Consider the following 16857-nt stretch of genomic DNA (forward strand, 5'->3'; position numbering starts at 1 on the left):
AAACCAATGGCTCCACTGCCACTGGCAATGGAGCTGCAGTTTCTAGGACCTTGTAGCAGGTTCATTTAAGGTGGAAGGGAGTGTTTTTAATTACTACCCAAAAAAAAGTCCCTTTAAAATGCAGTGTCCCTTTTTGTACTTAAAACAATTGGGTCAAATTTAAAAGCCATTACTCAGTGAAAACAGCATTTGATTATAAATATAAAATACAAATATTTCTCCTAAGGCAGGTTAAGTAATCATCTGGTTGTCAGGCTTTTTCATCTCTTTTAATTTTCACTTCTTTTTAAACACTAATTATAGAGTCTTCCCACCAGATCACTGTATATCTTACCAAAATCTTTATTCCCCTTGTACAGAGAGGTGTCACAGAAAACACAGAGTTCCTGCACTTCTCCCCTTTTCTTCTCACAGCTGTCACCTCTGTGCCTGTGTGTTCCTACCATGTCCTGCTGATGGGATATGCTTAGCCTGTGCCACTGTCACTTCCAGGCACAGCTACTCCTGTCTGTGTGCAGGAGCTGGTGCACTGCAGAAAACCTTCCTAAAGATTCGGCCTTTCACACATGTGAGAAGAAGACATCTGAGATTTCCCCATGGAAAGGAGCTACCCACTCCATGGATAAACAAAGGTATCCAGGAAAGTTATACGTGTACCCTAAAATGGGCAGATTTAATATAGAATTGGTTATAAAGATCCATATGTGGACAGACGGTAAAGATTGACAGAGCAACTAAAAAATACCAGCATGGCAGCTCTCTCAATAAATGTACAATAAATGTAGCCAACTTAATTCAGTAATGCATATATGAAGATTTTTCCCAGAATTATTTCTGTTTACAGAGAACTTCACAAAGTTAAAAAGTCTTTATCATTCCTACAGTTCCATTGAAGAGACAATACCATCTCACTTTCCTACCACTTTCCAATGATTCCTTTGAGAATCATGTAGCTCCTTTCATGGGTCAACGGTAAATCTTTTTTTAAGTTTCCTAGGTTTATTTTGATCATTGCTGAGAGTTTAGTCTAGTCAACTTTAAACAGACAAATTCTTAGCTCTATCTGCTGCTTTAGCCTTGTGCCTAGAACCCAGAGAAATATGGAGTATCTTCATACCATTTCATATCAGACAAAATATAACATTTCCCCTACTTAAAGCCAATCTAGTAATACCCCTCACATCAGTGCTCCATTATGCATATCAACACTAATTCCTATGCTCTTAATCTTTGCTGTTCACAAAAATAAGATTGGATATCTACTGGAGAAGGGGGAAGGTTGCATAATTGCCAGTGTTTTTCCAAAGACTGAGACTGGGCATCTAGTTCTCCAGACTTTTGGGTTTGTCACTTTGTTTCATACTGCTTCTTTTGTTGCAAAGTCCAGCAAATACTCAGCAGTTTCTCACAAGGCACTGCTATTTCCACTGATTTTTTCTGATTGTGTACTTGATCAAGGAACATTATCATCACGCCATTATTCCTCTGTATAACCTAAATCAAGCAACAGAAAATGGCTCTGAATATACCAGGCTTAGCACCTCTGAGTGTATTTTTTACATTAACTTTAGCTACTGGAATTTGGGCTTCTTGGAAAAGCAGAAAGGATCAGCAGAACAGGAGCCCAACAGAGATGGCCATGGTTGGAGGCAGGAATATAAATGTTTTAATTGGATTGTTTACTGCAACAGGTAAGTTTTCTTAAAAGACTTTAAAAGATTCTTCTTAAAACACACGTATTGCATAGATCTGGTGACTTTTCTTTCAAAGGAAGTGAACTGCTTTAATGTCAGGGTAGATTTTGCCTAAGTGTGACTTTAAAGGAGTATGGTTTTATGAATCATTTTGGGATGGATTCTTACAAACCTCTGCACACTGAGCAGAACCTAATGTTTATGTAGATTCTCTTAAATTAAAGAGATTCATTTAAGAGTTTAGTTAAGAGTTAAGAGTTTAATTTAAGAGTGACAAAAGAATACAACACTTTTCATTAAGGAGGACTGTGGTCTTAATTGTGAACCAGTTTCTGTTATCCAACAGAGTAGAAGAGTTTTACCCACAGAGAAGTCCAGTTCTGTGTGAAATAAATTGTCACTCATGATGAGCATTGGTCTCTCTCTTAAAGAGAGAGTTTCCCTCAACTTCTCTTTTCTCTCCTTGCTGTCTGGCATAATCTAAAATTTGCTTCCCTGACCTGTTTTTTGTAAAGGCATCCCCCAGTAGCATTTGCCTGGCTAAGACTCTAAAATCATTTTTATAGGTTTGTTATCTGAGTGCATTGCCTGTTTGCATTTATTTTCCCTAATGTCTATTTTCTTAGACCCTGTAAGTGATGCTCTTGAAGGAGGGCAATTATACAAAGGCAATTCCATTTCCTCTAGCAAAAGTCTTCCTCTGAGAAAAAAATGTAATTAGAAATTACTATATTTGAACTGTCTCTAAATGTTTAAACATTGAGCTTTTCCATGCACACAGAGATATCCATTCTTGAAGCTGGAAAATTATTTAGAGTGAGATTCTAATACTATTACCTTTAGTCAGCAGCACATCTCTGTATGGCAGAAAAGTGCAAAGAAAATAGAGATGTGATTAAATATTTGTATGATAAAAATGTTTACAAGCTCTTAGAGTGTTCCGCAGGGTTAGTTGAGAATGTGTCTCTCAATTCTGACCTTTTCATCTTCCATGATTACAGCCACCTGGGTTGGAGGAGCATATATCAACGGCACAGCTGAAATTGTCTACCTGCCATCAAAAGGATTACTGTGGGTCCAGGCACCTGTGGGATTTGCTTTGTCCCTTGTTATTGGTAAATAATTCATGTAATTATGACACATAAGCTTGAAAATTATATCATAGGAGTACATTAAGATATGTAACAGAATATAGGATACATTTTAAATATGATTTTGGTTTTTTTTTTGGTCTCCCATATATCAAGAATAAGCATTTATAATGCTATCCTCTGAACTGAAATATAAATTAGGGTAGCTTGGAGCTAGTGTAGAGTTTTGTCTTCTTGTAGTAATTTATATGACAAAAATCTTATCTGAAGAATTAGAAGAATGTGTCTATGCACATATTGCTTTTTTCATATGGTCTCTAATGCAGAGACTATTGAGAGTATTGGTACCTAATTTTTCCTTGGAATTTCTGTGTAATGAAATAATAGTATCTTGATTTTTCCACTAAAATGCTTCTAAATAGTTTCATCTCAGGATGAATGTGTCGTGCCTCCAGCTTATGCCACTTTAGAGCTGGTCATTTTTTTGTTGAAACTAAGCTAAGTGCGCAGTGTTCTATTCCTGAGTTGTCATTTCTAACTCTGAGAATTACTGGACTCATGCTGAGGTTCAGCTCTCTTGCCAAGACCAAAGTTGCTTTCAGGCCACATTGTGTTATAACTCTCTAGGGACACAGGATGATGAAAGCAAGGAGACCTGTGCAGACCTTACACAGGAATTTCTAAAAGAACAATATCCTTTATTCTCAAGTCAAAGAAAAGAGTCAACTGACGTGAATATGAATCAGGCTTGGAAATATATTGCCAGCACTGCTTATGCGAGTAATTTTTATTAATGAAACTGAGGAGTGCAGGTCTCATCCTGCAATCTTTGCTCAGGTCAGTAGTGCCCAGACAAGCAGTCCTGTTGGCTTCAGGGTTAGACACAATACATATTCTTTGGTTTTAATGAGATGGCTGCACATCTGAGGTCCAATATTTAGGTGAAAGTGAGTGGGACTCAGCTCAATGCACAGATTAAAACAATATAGTTCTGGGATGAGACAATGGAGCCACCAAAATGAAAAATGTAATCAGAAAAGGACCATATATCAACAGGTTGCATCACATGACCAAGGGCAAAACTCTGCATCCTTTTTAGCCAAATATGAGTCTTCAATGCCTCACTCTGTCTACTGACATCTTCCACAGGATGCTTTTCAGAAAACTTTATGTCTCAGATTGGTAGGTCTTTGAGGATGCAGAGGAGATAATATATGGGTATCCACTGAGCTAAATTCCTCTTACAGTCACACAGGTATTTTGTGCCATTTGGGGTGCCACAGAGGGTTCTCTCTGGCCTCCAGAAGCCACTCCAGAAAGATCTAGGTATGCCAAAAGTGGTTGGTCTTATATATCAGCTGTAAGCAGATATCCTTTGTAAGATGGGACCTCTCAAATGGATGAAACCCCACATTTAGCAAATGAATTTAAACACTGGTGTCTGTTTGGCTGCATCATTCTCTAGGGTCCATTATGTTCACTAGGTTGGTCTGATACACATATACCATATTACTCTTACCTTTCTTTTTCCTGGAATATAAAGCATGCAAATTCTACCAAAATGTCATTACTTTCTGATAGGTGGCTTCTTCTTTGTAAATCCAATGAGAGCAAAGAATTACATGACCGTGATGGACCCTCTTCAAGAAACTTATGGGAACATGATGGGAACCTTACTATTCATTCCACCACTGCTAGGAGAGGTGTTCTGGTTTGCAGCTATCCTGGCATCCCTGGGTAAATAATTGCTTTCCTGTTATACTTGTTAAAGGTCACGTGGACTGACAGAGTGTCATACACATTTGGGTTTTGTGTAAAGCCGAGCTTTATGTCTCCTTTTGTGAGAGGAGCAAGCATTTCTCATTTCTAGAAAATACGTTTTCAGGTTTAAAACAAATAGTGCTATATATTCATTATATTATAACAGAGAACTCTTCCAATGTGAGTTAGTGCCTTCCTCTTGCCTGTAGGAGAGCAGATGTAAAAAGGCAAAGTGGCTTGGCAATGGCCATGCAGCAAGGTGAAGCAGTAAGAGCAGGAAGGAGTCATGGGCTCTCTGGAGTTCCCACTATGCACACTCTCTGTAGACTGCATTTTTCATAGAGTATGTTGTACTGGCACCAGGGGAATAACATATCCTTATTTATCCTGTATTCTGCACATATGAGATCTGCTGTCCTTGTCTGCAGGAGCAACAATGAGGGTCATCTTGGATATTGGAGGCTCTTTGGCTATCACCATCTCAGCATGCACTGTCATACTTTACACTCTGCTGGGAGGCCTCTACTCTGTTGCCTACACCGATGTCATCCAGATGGTTTTCATTACCTTCAGCCTGGCAAGTCCTGTGCATTTTTTTGGTACCAGTTTTCTAACTAAAGGGAAAAGTCCTGCTCTTCTTTTCAGCTTTTCTCAGACCAAAAATAACTTCCTTGACCTACAGTTCCTCTTTAGGAGAACAGATTTCCTGAAAAATGTTACAGTCTTTATAAGTCTTTGTACCCTATGCATTTCAGACAGTGCTCACACAAGCCACTGGCCTTGCTGGGTGAACACAAAAAGATCTGCACAAAAGTGAAGTTTGTAGAACCTGTCTAGAACCATCTTGAATGGAGAGAGGTCTACAGAAAGTACCAATTAACCTGAATTACAGACTCATGTTCTTCATGATGCCATGAACCAGAAACATGTAGATTTCAAGTAAGGAAGGGGGAGAAAGGAAGACTAAGTCTAGACTTAATCTTATATAACTACATTCTACATCTACCTTAACTTAAATATCTGTTCTCCAAAAAAAAAAAGACACTGGGAAAATGGTTAACAACTTTCGTTTCTATCCTAGTGGATCTGCATCCCCTTTGCCCTGGTGAATTCTGCAACAGAAAGTATTTATTACACTGCAACCCATCAATCTTACCAAGACCCTTGGGTTGGGAGGATAGAAAAACAGTATCTTGGAAGATGGCTGGATGACTTCTTCTACTTGGTATGGAGTATTTCTTGGACAAGTGGTTGGGAGGAGGAATTGTGGAGGGACTTTCTGTCTGGAAAGCTTGTGAGTTCTAGCAGCCAGTTGCAAGGTCAGTTGACATGAGCTAGAGGTGTAAAACTGTCTCTCAGCACCCCCTGCAGCAACGTAAATGGACTGGGGAGATCCGGGGCTCAGCTATGGGATGAAAAGAAGCAGTAGGGACACTCCATCCTTTACCCACATGGAACAACATTCCTCTTGGGTAAGACCATCCAGCTGGTAGCCAGTTCCTCTCCTGGCACCTAAATGAGTAATTTCCTACCCTTTGAGATACTGGGCTTGCAGCCTCAATAGTGTGCTTTTAACATAAATATGTAAAATTCCCTCTATTTGGAAAAAAAAATAAATTACATGACTGCAGGTCATCAGCAAGCACAGTGCAATTGGCTCCACAGCACAACACAACTCTTGTGTCAGCAGTATAGCCAAGACTCCAGGAGATTGTTCTGCTCTTACTAAACTGTAATAGAGACACACAGAAGCCTGTTTGGTGAGGACAGAATCTTCAGATTTTATCTGATTAATTTTGTCTGCTAAGAAAGTGAAAATTATGATTTTGTTTTTCAATTTAAACACAGAATAGCTAAGATTGGGTAGATTTATGTAGGAAAGCTGCATTCCTGAAAAAATTTCCTTTCACTTCCTCTGTGCCTGATTCACTATTCCAAACAACCATTTTTCAGCTTTCTCCATATGCCAAACTATTAACCTGTTTTCATTAAAATTTCACATCCATTGCAATGGAAACAAAGGAAAAGGGAATTCTCAACTATCAGAAATATTATCCTCCAGAGTCAGAGCTGGGCAACATTTATACACTTGAAATGAGAACTTGATATCACTGAAGATTATTATGGATGATGCCCTACAGCAGCCTGGTGGGTACCACTGGTAACAGATGAATGTTTCAGGTGCTTGGGAGCATCCCGTGGCAGACTTACTTCCAAAGAGTGCTCTCTGCTGCCTCGACAGGACAGGCAAGGCTCATCTCCTACCTCTCTGGACTCGGGTGCTTTGCAATGGCCATCCCCTCGGTGCTCATTGGGGCAGTCGCAGCATCAACAGGTAAAACTAATTGTTTGTCTCTGAGCAGTCACTATGGTTTTGGCAAAGGTGATTAAAATGGGATCCAAAGAAGTCCTGATGGAGACTCTGAATTACCCCCTCCCATGGTCCTTGACACCAAGATAGGTGTTCCAAACCAGAAAATGTGGAGCCCTCTGAGGTACATTGCACAGCTACTTACAGACATTTAAACAGCCCCAATACATTTTTAAAGCTATTTCCTTATGATGAAATTACTTTTCCCGGACTTTGTGTTGAGGAAAGATGAAGGCATTCTCTATAAAACCTTGTATAATCCTATTTTAGAAGAAATTTTATGCTTCCTTCTGCTCATGCCTTGGACATGTAAGACCCAGCAATATTATTATAGACTGCTAATAAGGTTCTTGCTTGAAGGAAGCAAGAAGTTCAGTCCTGTAAACTCATGCAGGGAATCAGTCCTGTGCTGACTATGAGCACGGGTAAAAGTGCAGCCAGGTCACTGAACATTTAAGAAAATCAGCTGAAGTCATGACTTCATCCAATTCCTTTCTTCTCGTGAGCAGTGTCTAGAGGTTGACCTTTAATTAAGCCAATTCTGGAATCATGCAAAGCACACCTATTTCTATAGATGCTGCTGAGGAAAAGGGAAAATTTTCATCTAGTGGGAGCTGCAGCATGCTAAGGGGAATCATGAAAGTCCACAAAAGAAAAAAAAAAAAAAAAAAAAAAAATCAACCTAAGTCCTAAAACACTGAGTGGATCTCAGTTCTTAGCCCTTCTGTGACTGGCCCCTGTGAAAAGGCAATTTCAAAGCTAGCAGAAATGTCCACAAAGGATTTGACTTTTCCTTGTTTTGTTTTAAAGACTGGAATCAGACAAGCTATGGTCTTCCAAGTCCATTTGAGAGAGGGGAGTCAGCAATGATACTACCACTTGTTTTACAACACCTCTGCCCAGCATATATCTCCATTACTGGTCTGGGAGCCATTGCTGCTGCTGCAATGTCTTCTGCAGATTCAGCTCTTCTCTCCACTGGCTCCATGTTTGCTCACAACATCTACAGGAAAATCCTAAGGAAAAAGGTACCTGGCTGCAGCATTCAGTAGTTTTGGTGTCAGGAAAAACAGTCTTGTTTCAAGGCTATTTCTAAACCAGGCTGTGACTGGAGGTGTGTCTCCTTCAGCTGCTGAACTGATTTCTGGAGATAGAGCTCCGAACATAATCCAGGGGTGTTCATATCCTTGCTAGGGGTACCAATACCCACACAGGTGAGCTTTGCTCATTCTAACACAACTAGTATGAAATTTGGACTAAGGTATTAATGGAAACAGCATAAAATCACAACCCTTAAAATCAGAGGGCCCCTCCAGGGGTGCCTGCCTTGCCTGGCTGCTGGTGGCAAGTGGTGCCTGAAAGCATCAAGGGCCTGGGGAGAACCAGCCCAGGGCAGGGCAGTGCTGGCCATCCTGCCAGAAAACACTGTGTCTCTAATGCTGCAATCTCTGCTTTACAGGCTTCAGAGACAGAGGTGTTGTGGGCCATGAGGACTTCCATGTTGGTGTTTGGGGCCGGGGCTGCTGGTCTGGCTTTTTACTCCAGCTCTGTCTACGACCTCTGGTTCCTCAGCGGGGAGCTGGTGTATGCCCTCCTCTTCCCCCAGCTCTGCTGTGCCCTCTTTGCACCCAGCACAAACACTTATGGATCAGCTGCTGGCTTCCTGGTTGGGCTCCTGCTGAGGCTACTGGCAGGGGAGCCTGCCCTGAGCATCCCCCCCATCATCCACTACCCAGCCTGCTCCCTGGTGAACGGGACCTACAGCCAGCTCTTCCCCTTTAAAACATTCACTGTGCTTCTCACCTTGGGCACAATCCTTGCTGTTTCACACCTGGCCAAGGCTTTGTTCCAGAGAAACTTCCTCCCTCGCAGCTGGGATGTTTGCAATGTCATGGGAGGAACTGCCATCCTCATTCCCTTGCAGCAGGTGGAGAAACAGGAGCATTTGCCAACCACTGCACTAGAAGAGAACCATGATTAAATGTGAGGTTTCATTTGAAAAGCGCAGTGTGTTCAGCAGTTAGAGTACAGCACAGAGAGCATCACTCCTTGCTTTCTCCACTAATGATTTATTGAAAATCCTCATCGAGAAATAAAGAGGCATTCTGTTCATCCAAGGAGAATATGTGAGTTTGAAGTCAGCAGCGATTAAAGTCACATGGTGATGGGGCACAATCTTGTGGTGGTGACCATGGGACACCTCGGGCCCCAGCAGTGGTTGCTTCAAGGTGCCCCTGGTATTCCAACTGAAAGCAAAGCTATAATCCTGCTCCAACTCTTAGGGTGTTTCCAAGTCACGTACTTTTCTCACCACAAAGAAAACAAATTAATGTCTGATAGATTGGGTATTCTTGATTTAAAAAAAAAAAAAAAAAAAAAAAGGTGAGCAGACCTGTTTCCCTTACACAGCAAGGAGTTTAGCATAATCATCCCTGGGAGGCACATCAAACTTCTGAAAACACAGGTTACTGAAAGCAGTGCAACTGCCACAGCAGTGCAGCAGTAATATCAGTTCTGCACCATTCCTTATATGCTTTACAAAGCTTTTCTTCATCCTACAAAAGTTTTTGCACGTCTCTCCCCACTGCAGTATCTGCCAGTGGATCCCTCAGCCTGGGAATGTGTGAGACATCCCCTCTATACAACCTGGTAGGGCTGCAACAGGTCAGCAAGATAAAGCGACAGCCCTTAACTATTCACTAAGAAAGACTTACATAGCCACTATTTATAAAAATGTAACCAGATAGAAAAACAGAGGTACCAGACTGACTACTGGATGAATTTTGTCTAAAACCTGTTAAATCACTTCTGTCAAGGTTTTACCCTAGCACAGTGACAGGATGGTGTGTGACATACACAAACCGTTGTGTGAGAACTCAGAGGACTGTGGTGACAGAAGAGTGCTGGAAACTGATCCTAAACTTTCCTGCAGGGACACAAAATCCTAAAATCCTGAAGGCAAGATCCCAACAATTCAAGCCACAGATAAGTACAGGAAAGCCCCCAATACCTTGTCTGCATAAATTCTTAATGGCTTAAATAACAAGAAACAATAAAACATTATCTCCCTTGCCCACCCACAGCCTGTTAATTCACCTCCAGATACAGCTGCTCTATTAATGTATTTTACAGCTCAAAAACTACAACAAACGAACTGATTTTGAGTATATTTACCTCTTTTGAGATGCAGCAGATGACGTGTCACGTGTTTCCCCACTTCCGGGTACGGGAAGTCACGTGTTTTCCCACTTCCGGGTATGGGAGTCACGTGTTTTTCCACTTCCGGGTATGGAAGTCACGTGTTTTCCCACTTCTGGGTCAAGAAGTCACGAGTTTTCCCACTTCCGTGTCGGGAAGTCATGTGTTTTCCCACTTCCGGGTCGGGGAGTCACATGTTTTCCCACTTCAGGGTCTGGGAGTCACGTGTTTTCCCACTTCCGGGTCGGGGAAGTCACGTGTTCTCCCACTTCCGGGTCTGGGAGTCACGTGTTTTCCCACTTCCGGGTCGGGGAAGTCACGTGTTCTCCCTCTTCCGGGTCTGGGAGTCACGTGTTTTCCCACTTCCGGGTATGGGAGTCACGTGTTTTCCCACTTCCGGGTACGGGAAGTCACGTGTTTTCCCACTTCAAGGTCGGGGAAGTCACGTGTTTTCCCACTTCCGGGTATGGGAGTCACGTGTTTTCCCACTTCCGGGTATGGGAGTCACGTGTTTTCCCGGGGGTGTCACGTGTTTTCCCACTTCCGGGTACGGGAGTCACGTGTTTTCCCACTTCCGGGTCGGGGAAGTCACGTGTTTTCCCGGGGGTGTCACGTGTTTTACCACTTCCGAGTCGGGGAAGTCACGTGTTTTCCCACTTCCGGGTATGGAAGTCACGTGTTTTCCCACTTCCGGGTATGGAAGTCACGTGTTTTCCCACTTCCGGGTCGGGGAAGTCACGTGTTTTCTCACTTCCGGGTACGGGAGTCACGTGTTTTCCCACTTCCGGGTTGGGGAAGTCACGTGTTTTCCCACTTCCGGGTACGGGAAGTCACGTGTTTTCCCACTTCCGGGTACGGGAGTCACGTGTTTTCCCACTTCCGGGTATGGAAGTCACGTGTTTTCCCACTTCCTAATATGGGAGTCACGTGTTTTCCCACTTCCGGGTACGAAAGTCACGTGTTTCCCCACTTCCGGGTCGGGAAGTCACGTGTTTTCCCACTTCCGGCTACGGGAAGTCACGTGTTTTCCCACTTCCGGGTATGGAAGTCACGTGTTTTCCCACTTCCTAATATGGGAGTCACGTGTTTTCCCACTTCCGGGTACGAAAGTCACGTGTTTTCCCACTTCCGGGTCGGGAAGTCACGTGTTTTCCCTTTTCCGGGTCCGGGAGTCACGTGTTTCCCCACTTCTGGGTATGGAAGTCACGTGTTTTCCCACTTCCTAATATGCGAGTCACGTGTTTTCCCACTTCCGGGTATGGAAGTCACGTGTTTTCCCACTTCCGGGTATGGAAGTCACGTGTTTCCCCACTTCCGGGTATGGAAGTCACGTGATTTCCCACTTCCGGGTCGGGAAGTCACGTGTTTTCCCACTTCCGGGTACGGGAGTCACGTGTTTTCCCACTTCCTAATATGGGAGTCACGTGTTTTCCCACTTCCGGGTCGGGAAGTCACGTGTTTTCCCACTTCTGGGTATGGGAGTCACGTGTTTTCCCACTTCCGGGTACGGGAGTCACGTGTTTTCCCACTTCCGGGTACGGGAAGTCACGTGTTTTCCCACTTCCGGGTATGGGAGTCACGTGTTTTCCCACTTCCGGGTATGGGAGTCACGTGTTTTCCCACTTCCGGGTCGGGGAAGTCACGTGTTTTCCCACTTCCGGGTTTGGGAGTCACGTGTTTTCCCACTTCCGGGTATGGAAGTCACGTGTTTTCCCACTTCCGGGTCGGGGAAGTCACGTGTTTTCCCACTTCCGGGTCGGGGAAGTCACGTGTTTTCCCACTTCCGGGTATGGAAGTCACGTGTTTTCCCATTTCCAGCACGTGTTTTCCTGGGGGTGTCACGTGTTTTCCCACTTCCAGGTCGGGGTGTCACTCAGTAGTTTGGGTAATACAATACTGTCGTGTTGGTTATACCGGGGACATTTCACAATATTTGAATTTAATTTGGATGCTATGAAAGATTCTACGCAAAGTATCTTCGCTCTGATATACAGGATGTATATTAATAGGAAAAGAACTTCATTACTAGGGCAATTGGTCTAGTACTGTAAAAATAGAAGTGTTGTAAAAATAGAAATAATAGTAAAAAAAATACCAAAGCAAAAAAACAGTGACCACTTCACAGTCATTCATTCCAAATGGCAACTCTCTATATACTCACACACACTTAAAGAGCATCAGAATATTCATTTTAACTTCAAATATATCCTAAAATCATAACATGATTTTATGGCCACCACTGTTAAATAGGCCCTGATATAAAAACCTTCCTATTTTCGATCAGTTTAATGTAACAGATATTTCACTGAATAACTCACAGTGGATTAAAATAACAACTTTAAATTAGCAGAAATTATTTGTATCATAGCACATTAGAGCTAGAATGGGTGTGTCTGTTTTCTGAGGATATTTTGCAAAGTTCTCACATGTGTGTCCTGGTGGACTGGCAAAAACAAAATATCACTTCTGGTTATTTTGTCCTATCCTTTCCTCTCAGAACCTGGTGGAAAACCCATTTCTCTTCCCTGTGACTTGATCATGCCTTTTAACTTATTTCAGTCTTCAGCCTATCACACTTGCAAGAGACAGTATCCCAGCGGCCTGAAACAAAGTTTCTCCTTCACTTTACCGAGAGTAACTGGGCAACTTCCTGGCACTATTGTGATACTGACCCTAAACTGAGCTATTGTAACTATCCTGGTTCTATTTCCACCTGCCTCCTATTAAGTTTACTAGTCCACTTCCACATTCCAAAACCATTATCCAGAACTAGCTACTGGTTATCTTGGTAACTCAGAGAGAATCATGAAAGCTTCTCTAGGACTTCCTTTAAAGCCCTAATGTTTTCATCTGATGAATTACGTCTTAAGAGCATGGTCTTCATAGGATGAAATTTTATGTTTCTGGTAATAACAAGGTGCAGTTGAAACACGAAATCCAGATGTTTCATAATTATGATTAAATGAATTGTTTTTCCCATAAAGCATTGGAATTTCTTATAACACATTATGCTAAAGGATCATGTTTGAAAACTCCACAGTTCAAAGTGTAGGTGAGCAGACGAAATATAATGCTATTTCGGGCTTTAGAAAACCAATAATCCAGTATCTGAACAATTTATCTTTGCCTCAGGTTCTCAATATGCTCAAATAGGTGAACTCAGATTTACAGAAGATTTATTATTTAGAAGTCTTCATAAAAGGACTGAAAACTTTCATATCTTACATATCTTATGTATAGTAGTGTCCATGGAGAATACAGTAGCAGACTTGTTGGTTTATAAACAGCTGCTTTATTTAAGCAAACTTGTAATTCTTACGAAGAATGAATTTAAAAATTGAAATACAACTATAATGAATAATTCAAAATAGTACACAAATAAAGTGGAAACAATTTGATTTAGCAGTGAGGTGTATAGAAAACAGGGAAACAAATGTAGATTATCAAAGAAGATAGCATGGCACTAGCCTTGAAAATCTATTATGTACAAGAAGTAGAATGGAGGCAGGCAGATGGTACTTTATTTTTTGTTTAAAATTACCTGAGCATGACAGGGTCCATTGTCAAAAATATGTCTAAGAATTATGTACCTCATTCAATTGTACTTACTGGTTTTGAACAGTAAAATTAAAGGTTAATGAAAAGAGCTGGGGAAAATAGTATTTTCTGTTATTACCTACAGTTACTGTAAGAATGTATATCCTGCAGTGAATAAAATGATCAAAAATGGAATACAATACTTCCCCTGGGAGCTCAGAAGTGATTGATTACTCTGGAAGTTAAAAATTGGGATGACTGCATTGCCCTTTCCAATGACACTCTTAATTTCTTTCTCATTATCTAGGACTTGTAGTTTAATGAGGACATCTGATTTAGAGGTTTGTACCTGCAATGTAGCAGTATGTGGTGCTGTGACTTTTACAAAATACCTAAAGAGGAAGAAAAAAATTATAGCAATATAACCAATTATACCTGATCATTCTTTTTCAGGAAAGCACCTAAATGTTGTGCTGAACTGGAAGCAAACACTTAAAATTGAGTTACAAATCAACAGTTTTCCTGGAATCTGATGGGCTAAGCTTCCTGTAGCAAAGTTTACTGCAGTGAATCAACAAACAAAGCAAGTGCTGCTGAAAGATGGAGTGGTCTAGCTATTTCTTTTTTTTTTTTAATTGCCTTATCAAATGTCCAATTAGACATTTGACTGCCTACTGTACTTTTATTTGTTGACCATCATTAGCCAGATTAGGGAACTGTATCATTACAAAAGTACCTGAGGAAAAAAAAAATTACTTGCTTTCAAAAGGGTAGGGATACCTCCTTTGATAGCAGTAGCTGCTTTGGTGAGCTGAAAAGACTGTGGCATTAAAAACCTGTTGAATTAGAGTGTGAGAACAAAATCCAAATAATTATGTTGTTCAAATAATTGCTATGTTGTAACCCATTGCAGTATGTGTTATATTCTTTTTGTCCATAAATTCAAATTGTTATGACTAATTTTACCAAACAAGCAAAGAAACAACAACATACAAAAAATCCATCACCTTGACTTCAGCATATTTGGAGCTAATATATATATATATATATATGAATACATATATATATGTATATATATGTGCATATATATATTTAAGATTGGTAATATCAGAAGGAGGAAAAGAATGAAAATCATCAAGAAAGAGAGTGCTTACAAAATTTTAATGCATTTATTTTGCTTCCATTACATGTTTTCTTTGTGTATATTGAAACTGATTCCTTCTCTTAAAGATACCTCTAGCCTAAGAATAATCTACTGGTTTGAAATATTGAAAAAGCTTTCAGGAATCAGGATAAAATGTTTTAAATTAACCTTCAAAACATACACATTTAATCATCTCTAAGCATAGGGCCTGTGGTAATGCAATGTGTAGTTCTTTTTGTAAAAACTGTAGTATATCAATTAGTAATGGTCAGTTCTGAACTCAGAAGGGATTTTAATGAACTTTAATCAATTTAAAAAAGAATAATAAAAACTTAATCACATGTTTGGTAAATATATTCTTCTAAAAGAATCAGCACACTAAAATAAAACATAAATAAACTTTCCTGCCAATACTTCAATATGGAAATTGGTCTGACATATTGGGAAAAAAAAAAAAGGTTATATTCCTGTATTAATTAAAGCTTTATCCCAAGAGCTGAAAAAACCCCAAACTTTATGTCTTGTCCCCACCTGCAAAATCTTGATTTTAATACATATTTATTCCCCCAAAGTACTATCGAATGTCAGTAATTGGCATATGGATAAGACTGAGCTTACAGAAATCCAAAATACTGAATTTTGATTTCAAAGTATAAGCGTGAAGTCTGTGTACTTCACACCTGTTCCTCACTAAGTAGTGGCAATATTTCACAAATAGCACTTTCACTAATCAAATTTTAATTTGATAGCCCATAAAATTCAGCTTTTTGCATCAATATTCTCCCATTCTAAGAAACAGGAAACAACACATTTTTCTGGTAGGGATGACCAATATAAACCTCAGAATTTATTCATTCTTCTCTCAATATTTACCTAAACATTAGGAACTCCTTGTTGGGTATGTAATACTCCTTGAATTGTAGAGTGGAATAGATGTTATTTACAGCCTCACAAGAGAGGAAGGGAAGGGCGCTCTGGGAGCTGATGAAGCGCAGTGTCCATTTTCCAGCTGCCACAGGTTGGTCACCAGTGTGAGCTTCAGCCACAAAAGTGTATCCATTCTGACAGGGGAAAACAACTTATTTTTATCTCCAAGAACACTACTCAAAAGGTGTTCTGTGATTACGTGCAACATGCTTTTTGTCCATTACACTTATTCATGTAATAAGATGTCCTTCATCGGTAAGAAACATATAACTCCAGTCTATTCTAACTTATGGAGCATCTCTTATTTTAGCAATTTCTATTTGGCAAAAAGGTACACGGCAAGTTTAATCCAATTTCATCCAACTGGAAAGCCGGTAGGTGTTTTTGGAGGCAGGTAGAACCAAAGTCGTGAAGTCACTTTCTCATCATTTGATGATTTAAAATGCTCCTTCATTCTTAGGCAGTGTGAAAGTAGGGGTGGATGAGTTTGCTGCATGGAAATTTAGAGATGAGATTACTTCAGTCTTCAAATCTGAGGTTAAATTAACATTTACCCTAATTTAATAATGCCACTGCAGATACAGCATGAAATTACAAGATATTAACCTTATTTTTATGAAGATGTTTATTTAAGAAAAAATATTTCTAGTATTAGAAAATTCAAGTAAAAAAATAATAAGAAAATGCAACACACAATTAATAGGGCTGATGCAGATTTAGGTGCTCTTTATGAATCCTGAGAATAGGAATATGAGGAGCCAGGATTCAACAAAAAATTTCAAACTTTGATTAATTTGTATTTTTGAAAATGAAGGCAATATGAATGTGATTACTTGAAAGGCAGGGGCAGGAAAAAGGGATATAAGGAGGGAAATGGCCACTTGTAATGTTGCAGGGGAACTCAGAATTAAGTCCCTTCTTCAAGTCTAACAAACCCTACTATCTCCCTATTTCAAATATTAAAATTTCATGTTCCATCCAAGAAATAGTCCAAATAAAAATTCTTTGGAAGGCTTTATTTCTTTCAGTCCTCTTCTAAATTCTGTTTAAAGAAATCAGCATTCAGCAGCAAAACCAGCTTTATTGAAATAGCCTTATAATAAATAGGATTGTGATTTCAGGACTATCCAATAA

At 40.3% G+C, this 16857-nt stretch overlaps 1 protein-coding gene across 1 annotated transcript; it reads left to right on the top strand.

Moving 5' to 3' along the window:
- Nucleotides 1-1633: 1633 nt before the first annotated feature.
- On the top strand, nt 1634-8898 carry LOC310906188 (high-affinity choline transporter 1-like; the record flags this gene model as incomplete). Its single annotated transcript, XM_083855248.1, has 8 exons — nt 1634-1691; nt 2696-2809; nt 4367-4522; nt 4975-5123; nt 5628-5771; nt 6728-6881; nt 7728-7945; nt 8377-8898. The coding sequence occupies 8 exons, from the start codon at nt 1634-1636 to the stop codon at nt 8896-8898; spliced, it is 1515 nt and encodes a 504-aa protein (XP_083711374.1).
- Between the last annotated feature and the right edge of the window lie 7959 nt (nt 8899-16857).

The sequence above is a fragment of the Zosterops lateralis genome (genome assembly GCF_965231275.1).
Source record: "Zosterops lateralis genome assembly, chromosome: 2".
Lineage (NCBI taxonomy): Eukaryota > Metazoa > Chordata > Aves > Passeriformes > Zosteropidae > Zosterops > Zosterops lateralis.